General features: G+C 50.1%; 1 protein-coding gene across 7 annotated transcripts in view; it reads right to left on the bottom strand.

Annotated features, from left to right (window-relative positions):
* EHBP1 (EH domain binding protein 1) overlaps nt 1–8,756 on the bottom strand; it is a 536,928-nt gene that overhangs the window by 367,950 nt on the left and 160,222 nt on the right. For 4 of the 7 annotated variants that reach the window (XM_075339243.1, XM_075339247.1, XM_075339245.1 and 1 more), the window contains exon 8: nt 298–402. The exons of the other annotated variants lie outside the window; for them this stretch is intronic. In XM_075339243.1, coding sequence (XP_075195358.1) covers nt 298–402 — 105 coding nt within the window. The remainder of the gene's footprint in view (nt 1–297; nt 403–8,756) is intronic. 7 annotated transcript variants of the gene reach the window in all.

Here is an 8,756-nt window from a genome sequence, read left to right as displayed (position 1 = left end):
TTCTAATGCTTATAGAGGGAGTGATAAAACGCATATTTTTTAGTTAACGGTCTCATTTATGTCTTTAGGAGCTATAGTCTTTAGTCTCTGAAACGAAGCGTCCATTATAGAAAAAAAAACACCACCGTCTAAATGTGAATTTTCCCAATTCTTTACCTTGCTGGTTTTACTACAAATGATCACAGACAGCAATGAAGTAAAGCCACAATAACAAAAGATGGAGGCATACACGGCCAACAGAAGGAAGTGAAGCAGACAGATCAAGGACGGGATGAAAAGGTAGCAAAGACCAAAGACCTTCATGAGGACTGGACGGTTTAGCTGCAGGCGTGTGTACTCGCTTTATGGACTCATCTTGATCTTCATGTAAGTTGCTCAAGGCATTCAATTGGTTTACAATTTCTGTAAACAGAAGTCAGTCAAGACAGAAGACAGCTATCAGGAAGGAAACGGATCATTACAGGAGAAGAAGCAAAGAGCATCAGGTCCAGAGAGAAAACAGACAGAGGTTAGACGTCAGAGAAGGCTATATAAATAAGGAATATACATTAGTGACCAGGCACAGGACTGTATTACAGATGTATGAGTGCAGATATGCAATATACGAGTGCCCATAATGCACCAGTGTGTCCCTGATTTCACACATGGGTACATGTAATTTTTTTTTTATTCTGATGGTATACACAATCTGACAGCAGTACCATAAACCAGTGCAGTCTGTGCCGTCATACAGGGTCTGCACCTGTGCGTGGATTACCATGTAAATGAGCAATTAAAAAAAAAAAAAAAAAAAAAAAAAAAAGAAATTATATATATATATATATATATATATATATATTATATATAAATATATATATATATATATATATATATATTAATAATATAATAATAATAGTACATTCATTATTCTTCGGTCCCTTCATGTGCTCTGACAATTATTCCAGTGCCAATTTTTGTGATGTTTGGTAAAAGCTACCATGGTACGATATTTTACATGTTCACCACAACCTATAAATCTCACTGACATTGAGACCTTTGGGTTTGCCTATCAATAATTTTAACTGTAAAGTACGGGGTCTGGACCGGACCCGGAACATTGACTTCTCGGGGAAGCCCGTGGTACTTTTTGGGCTCAGACATCCGAATATAAAAAAACAAAAACAAATAAAAAAACAAAATGGGAATTAAGAAGGGAATTTTGTTTACTTACCGTAAATTCCTTTTCTTCTAGCTCCAATTGGGAGACTCAGACAATTGGGTGTATAGCTATGCCTCCGGAGGCCACACAAAGTATTACACTAAAAGTGTAAAGCCCCTCCCCTTCTGCCTATACACCCCCCGTGCTCACGGGCTCCTCAGTTTTGGTGCAAAAGCAAGAAGGAGGAAAAAATTATAAATTGGTTTAAAGTAAATTCAATCCGAAGGAATATCGGAGAACTGAAACCATTCAACATGAACAACATGTGTACACAAAAAACAGGGGCGGGTGCTGGGTCTCCCAATTGGAGCTAGAAGAAAAGGAATTTACGGTAAGTAAACAAAATTCCCTTCTTTGTCGCTCCATTGGGAGACCCAGACAATTGGGACGTCCAAAAGCAGTCTCTGGGTGGGTAAATAATACCTCATAATAGAGCCGCAATCGGCTCCGTCCTACAGGTGGGCAACCGCCGCCTAAAGGACTCGCCTACCTAGGCTGGCATCTGCCGAAGCATAGGTATGCACCTGATAGTGTTTCGTGAAAGTGTGCAGGCTCGACCAGGTAGCCGCCTGACACACCTGCTGAGCCGTAGCCTGGTGCCGCAAAGCCCAGGACGCTCCCACGGCCCTGGTAGAATGGGCCTTCAGCCCTGAGGGAATCGGAAGCCCCGAGGAACGATAAGCCTCGAGAATTGGTTCCTTGATCCATCGAGCCAGGGTTGATTTGGAAGCTTGTGACCCTTTACGCTGGCCAGCGACAAGGACAAAGAGTGCATCCGAGCGGCGCAGGGGCGCCGTACGAGAAATGTAGAATCTGAGTGCTCTCACCAGATCTAACAAGTGCAAATCCTTTTCACATTGGTGAACTGGATGAGGACAAAAAGAGGGTAAGGAGATATCCTGATTGAGATGAAAGGGGGATACCACCTTAGGGAGAAAGTCCGGAACCGGACGCAGAACCACCTTGTCCTGGTGAAACACCAGGAAGGGGGCTTTGCATGACAGCGCTGCTAGCTCAGACACTCTCCGAAGTGAAGTGACTGCTACTAGAAAAACCACCTTCTGCGAAAAGGCGTGAGAGAGAGATATCCCTCATTGGCTCGAACGGTGGTTTCTGAATAACCATCAGCACCCTGTTCAGATCCCAGGGTTCTAACGGACGCTTGTAAGGAGGGACGATGTGACAAACCCCCTGCAGGAACGTGCGTACCTGTGGAAGTCTGGCTAGGCGCTTCTGAAAAAACACAGAGAGCGCTGAGACTTGTCCCTTAAGGGAGCCAAGCGACAAACCCTTTTCCAATCCGGATTGAAGGAAGGAAAGAAAAGTGGGCAAGGCAAATGGCCAGGGAGTAAAACCCTGATCAGAGCACCAGGATAAGAATATCCTCCACGTCCTGTGGTAGATCTTGGCGGACGTTGGTTTCCTAGCCTGTCTCATAGTGGCGATGACCTCTTGAGATAACCCTGAAGACGCTAGGATCCAGGACTCAATGGCCACACAGTCAGGTTGAGGGCCGCAGAATTCAGATTGAAAAACGGCCCTTGAGACAGCAAATCTGGTCGGTCTGGTAGTGCCCACGGTTGGCCGACCGTGAGATGCCACAGATCCGGGTACCACGACCTCCTCGGCCAGTCTGGAGCAACGAGGATGGCGCGGCGGCAGTCGGCCCTGATCTTGCGTAACACTCTGGGCAACAGTGCCAGAGGAGGGAACACATAAGGGAGTTGAAACTGCGACCAATCCTGAACTAAGGCGTCTGCCGCCAGAGCTCTGTGATCTTGAGACCGTGCCATGAATGTCGGGACCTTGTTGTTGTGCCGGGACGCCATTAGGTCGACGTCCGGCATTCCCCAGCGGCAACAGATCTCCTGAAACACGTCCGGGTGAAGGGACCATTCCCCTGCGTCCATGCCCTGGCGACTGAGAAAGTCTGCTTCCCAGTTTTCTACGCCCGGGATGTGAACTGCGGATATGGTGGAGGCTGTGGCTTCCACCCACAGCAGAATCCGCCGAACTTCCTGGAAGGCTTGCCGACTGCGTGTCCCGCCTTGGTGGTTGATGTATGCCACCGCTGTGGAGTTGTCCGACTGAATTCGGATCTGCTTGCCTTCCAGCCACGGCTGGAACGCCTTTAGGGCAAGATACACTGCCCTTATCTCTAGAACATTGATCTGAAGGGAGGACTCTGTCTGAGTCCAAGTCCCCTGAGCCCTGTGGTGGAGAAAGACCGCTCCCCACCCTGACAGGCTCGCGTTCGTCGTGACCACCGCCCAGGATGGGGGCAGGAAGGATTTCCCCTTCGACAGAGAAGTGGGGAGAAGCCACCACTGAAGGGAAGCTTTGGCTGCCCGCGAAAGGGAGACGTTCCTGTCGAGGGACGTCGACTTCCTGTCCCATTTGCGGAGAAAGTCCCATTGAAGAGGGCGCAGATGAAACTGCGCAAAAGGAACTGCCTCCATTGCTGCCACCATCTTCCCTAGGAAGTGCATGAGGCGCCTCAGGGGGTGTGACTGACCATGAAGGAGAGATTGCACCCCTGTCTGTAGTGAATGCTGTTTGTTCAGCGGAAGCTTCACTATCGCTGAGAGAGTATGAAACTCCATGCCAAGATATGTCAGTGATTGGGCCGGTGTCAGATTTGACTTTGGAAAATTGATGATCCACCCGAAACTCTGGAGAGTTTCCAGAGCAATGTTCAGGCTGTGTTGGCATGCCCCTTGAGAGGGTGCCTTGACAAGGAGATCGTCTAAGTAAGGGATCACCGAGTGTCCCTGAGAGTGTAGGATTGCCACCACTGTTGCCATGACCTTGGTGAAGACCCGTGGGGCTGTCGCCAGGCCAAAAGGCAGTGCCACGAACTGAAGGTGTTCGTCCCCTATGGCGAAGCGCAGGAAGCGCTGATGCTCTGGTGCAATCGGTACGTGGAGATAAGCATCTTTGATGTCTATTGATGCCAGGAAATCTCCTTGGGACATTGAGGCGATGACGGAGCGGAGCGATTCCATCCGGAACCGCCTGGTTTTCACATGCTTGTTGAGCAGTTTTAGGTCCAGAACGGGACGGAAGGATCCGTCCTTTTTTGGCCACACGAACAAGTTGGAGTAAAAACCGTGACCCCGTTGCTGAAGAGGAACAGGGATCACCACTCCTTCCGCCTTCAGGGTGCCCACCGCCTGCATAAGAGCCTCGGCTCTGTCGGGGGGCGGAGATGTTCTGAAGAAACGAATCGGAGGACGAGAGCTGAACTCTATCCTGTAACCGTGAGATAGAATGTCTCTCACCCATCGGTCTTTTACTTGTGGCAGCCAGGTGTCGCAAAAGCGGGAGAGCCTGCCACCGACCGAGGATGCGGTTTGAGGAGGCCGAAAGTCATGAGGAGGCCGCTTTGGGAGCGGTTCCTCCGGCGGTCTTTTTAGGACGTGACTTAGACCGCCATGCATCGGAGTTCCTCTGACCTTTGAGGCCCTTTGGACGAGGAAAATTGAGACCTGCCCGCGGTCCGAAAGGACCGAAACCTCGATTGTACCTTCCGTGGTTGAGGTCTGTTTGGTTTGGACTGGGGTAAGGATGAATCCTTTCCCTTGGATTGTTTAATGATTTCATCCAATCGCTCACCAAACAAGCGGTCGCCAGACAATGGCAAACCGGTTAAGAACTTTTTGGAAGCAGAGTCTGCCTTCCATTCACGTAGCCACATGGCTCTGCGGAGTACCACCGAATTGGCGGATGCCACCGCCGTACGGCTCACCGAGTCCAGGATAGCATTAATGGCGTAGGACGCAAACGCCGACGCCTGATTGGTTAAGGACACCACTTGCGGGGCAGATGTACGTGTTACAGCATTAATCTGCGCCTGACAAGCTGAGATAGCTTGGAGCGCCCATACGGCTGCGAATGCTGGAGCAAAAGACGCGCCTATAGCTTCATAGATGGATTTCAACCATAGTTCCATCTGTTTGTCAGTGGCATCTTTGAGTGAAGCCCCATCTTCCACTGCAACTATGGATCTAGCCGCCAGTCTGGAGATTGGAGGATCCACCTTAGGACACTGAGTCCAGCCCTTAACAACCTCGGGGGGGAAGGGATAACGTGTGTCCTTAAGGCGCTTGGAAAAACGCTTGTCTGGACAGTCTCGGTTTTTCTGGATTGCCTCTCTGAAGTCAGAGTGATCCAGAAACATATTTAATGTACGCTTTGGAAACCTGAAACGGAATTTCTCCTGAGAAGCAGACTCCTCAATTGGGGGAGCTGGGGGAGAAATATCCAACACCTGATTGATGGTCGCTATAAGGTCATTCACTACTGCGTCACCTTCAGGTGTATCTAGGTTGAGAGCGGCTTCAGGATCAGAATCCTGATCTGATACCTCCGCTTCATCCTCCAGAGAGTCCCCCTGCTGGGACCCTGAACAGTGTGATGAAGTGGATGGAATTTCCCAGCGACCCCGCTTGGGCGGCCTGGGACTGCGGTCCGTGTCAGAGACCTCACCCTGTGACCTATGGGTTACCCCAGGGGCACTTTGCTGTTCCAAATGAGGGGGACCAGGGGTCAAGGATTGGACAGTGCCCGGGGCCTGAATCAGCGGTCTGGACTGCAATGCTTCCAGTATTTTAGCAGACCATTTATCCATACTATCAGACAGTTTGTCAGCAAAGGCTGCAAACTCCGTCCCTGTCACCTGGACAGTGGTAGCCGGTGGTTCCACCTGGGCCACCTGTAGCAGAGGCTCCGGCTGAGTAAGTGCCACAGGGGCCAAGCATTGCACACAATGAGGGTCAGTGGAACCTGCCGGTAGTACAGCTGTACAAGAGGTACAGGTTGCAAAATACGCCTGTGCTTTGGCACCCTTGCTTTTTGCAGATGACATGTTGTCTCCTCTGAGAACAACCAGGAGGGTATATAGCCGAAAATAAACAGAGCGACCGTACAGTGCAAATGTATAGCCTATAAGCCTATATATATATATATACACTTCGGTACTCAGTGGGGCCAGCACCAGAGGTGCTGCTTACCGACCGCTGAGAGCGGTTGTGTGATCACCAGATTCCCTGCCTGGGTCTCCCTGTGTTGTCTCTCCTCTCCAGCATCTGAATCGCTGACAGGAATGGCTGCCGGCGTTCTGTGGGGAGGAGGAGACCGTGGGCGTGCCCAAGAAAAGTGCGGGAATCTAGTGCCCCAGTGTACTGAGTGAGGAGGGAGGAGGATACAAATGTATGCTCCAGCCCTCGGCGCTGACGATCTGTGCAGCGTCCCGCCCTTCCCCTGACTGGCAGGCCTGTGGGCGGGAATAAACGACACTAGGCCGCAGAAGCCGGGGACTAAAGTTATAAGCGCGGCCGGCAATAAGCGCGGCCGCGCGGTAGTCCCCCGGCGCACTAACACCTCCAGCAGTGCTGGAAAGTGTCTGGCACAAGCGCCCCATGTCCGGCGCACTAACACACCCAGCCGTGCTGGAAAGTGTCTGGCCCAAGCGCTCCATGCCCGGCGCACTAACACACCCAGCAGTGCTGGAAAGTGTCTGGCACAAGCGCTCCATGCGCGATAGTCCCCGGCGCACTAACACACCCAGCAGTGCTGCAATGTGTGTGGCACCAGCGCTCCATGCGCTGTCCCCACGGGGACACAGAGTACCTCACAGTAGCAGGGCCTTGTCCCTGACGATACCCGGCTCCTATCCAGCAGATTCCCAGGGGCTGCGGAGGGAGCACGGTCCCAGTGCCTGGAGACCGATCCGGATCCCACTTCACCCAGAGCCCATTAAGGGATGGGGAAGGAAAACAGCATGTGGCTCCTGCCGTGTACCCGCAATGGGTACCTCAACCTTAACAACACCGCCGACAAAGTGGGGTGAGAAGGGAGCATGCTGGGGGCCCTGTTATGGGCCCTCTTTTCTTCCATCCGACCTAGTCAGCAGCTGCTGCTGACTAAGCTGTGGAGCTATGCGTGGATGTCTGCCTCCTTCGCACAAAGCATAAAAAACTGAGGAGCCCGTGAGAGCACGGGGGTGTATAGGCAGAAGGGGAGGGGCTTTACACTTTTAGTGTAATACTTTGTGTGGCCTCCGGAGGCATAGCTATACACCCAATTGTCTGGGTCTCCCAATGGAGCGACAAAGAAAATAGGATAATTATACTTACTGAGTTTCTGCACAGCTGTCACACTGCTTTTGGGTCCTGTCAAAAAAATGGCGCACAGTCCCTTGTATTTTGATACCCAGTGCAGAAAAAGAAGACAGTTGGAGGTTGCAGCCCAAGCTGTGTGTGTTATCTTGGCTGTAAATCAAAACAAGAGTGACCCCATGTGGCTTTTTTTTATTATTTAAATAAATTAAAAAAAGACAAAAAAAAAAAATAAAAATGGAGTGGGGTCTGCCCAATTTTGACACCCAGCCAAGATAAAGCAGACAGCTGGGGACTGGTATTTTCAGGCCGGGGAGACCCATGGTTACTGTGGGCCCTCCCCAGCCTAAAAATAGGTAGCCCGCAGCCACCCCAGAATTGGCGCATCCATTAGGGACCATGACGTCCCATGACATAGGAGGTCGCAGTCTACGTTACATTAAAAAACATGACCAAGCACTGCAAGCTGCAAGACATACTGACAGCTGTGAGAGTGGCGACACAATTGTCTGCTGCAACGATACGCCAGGTATGACCGCACACTGAACTTGGGCTATGTGGGCAAATTATAGCTCGGTATCAAAATTGAGGTTGACGGCATGCACTTTTTTTTTTCAAAATTACTCATTAAATAATTTTTAAAAAGCAGCATTGGGGTCCCTCATATTTTGATACACAGCTAAGAGAATGCCTACAGCTGTGTGCTGCAGCCTCTAGGTGTCTGCTTTAGCTGTGCATCAAAATCCAGGGGACCTTATGCCATTTTTTCCAATTATTTATTAATTTTTACACTTCACTCTGGGGACCCTGACAAATAGTATGAGGTTAACCAATCCCAGATGGTGGCAGTCTGCATGCAACCAAATCACAGACGCTGTCTCAGAGGGTGGGTGGGGGAAGAATTGAATATTCATGAGATATAATGAGCGGACCTGGAAGCAGTGTGAGTCACCTTTTGCAGCCTCCTAACCCTTACTAAACACTACTATATAACACTTAAGTTCAGGGCCCCCAGACTTATATGGGGTTCGTCATCCGGGGTCAAGTCTGGTCCCGAACTGGCCTTTAAGTCCGGACAAACCCGGCGACTCTGAACATCTGCAGGTTCACCCATCTGTACTCAGGAGCTCATTCTGGAAATACCTGATGATAATCCTGTACATGGTGTTGGTAAGTGGTTCTTTTGTACCAGATATACCTTCGTCATCGATCGGTCTGAGCCATATTGGTGATTTTTTTGGGGTACTTACTATATCAGTAACTGTCACACAATGATGTTCTTTGGATTTTGGCATTAAGGGAAATGAAGACCCTACCTACACGGGATGAGTTTTTCTTGACTGATCTTCCTTTCCTGCCTAAATAAAGCAGTGCTAGTTTTTACCAGCCACACACTATATTTTACTGTATACACTATGGGGACACCTGTAGATAATTTG

The sequence above is a fragment of the Anomaloglossus baeobatrachus genome, chromosome 3 (genome assembly GCF_048569485.1).
Source record: "Anomaloglossus baeobatrachus isolate aAnoBae1 chromosome 3, aAnoBae1.hap1, whole genome shotgun sequence".
Taxonomy (NCBI): Eukaryota; Metazoa; Chordata; class Amphibia; order Anura; family Aromobatidae; genus Anomaloglossus; species Anomaloglossus baeobatrachus.
Note: the sequence above shows the minus strand (reverse complement) of the source record. Positions and strands in the feature narration are given on the sequence as shown.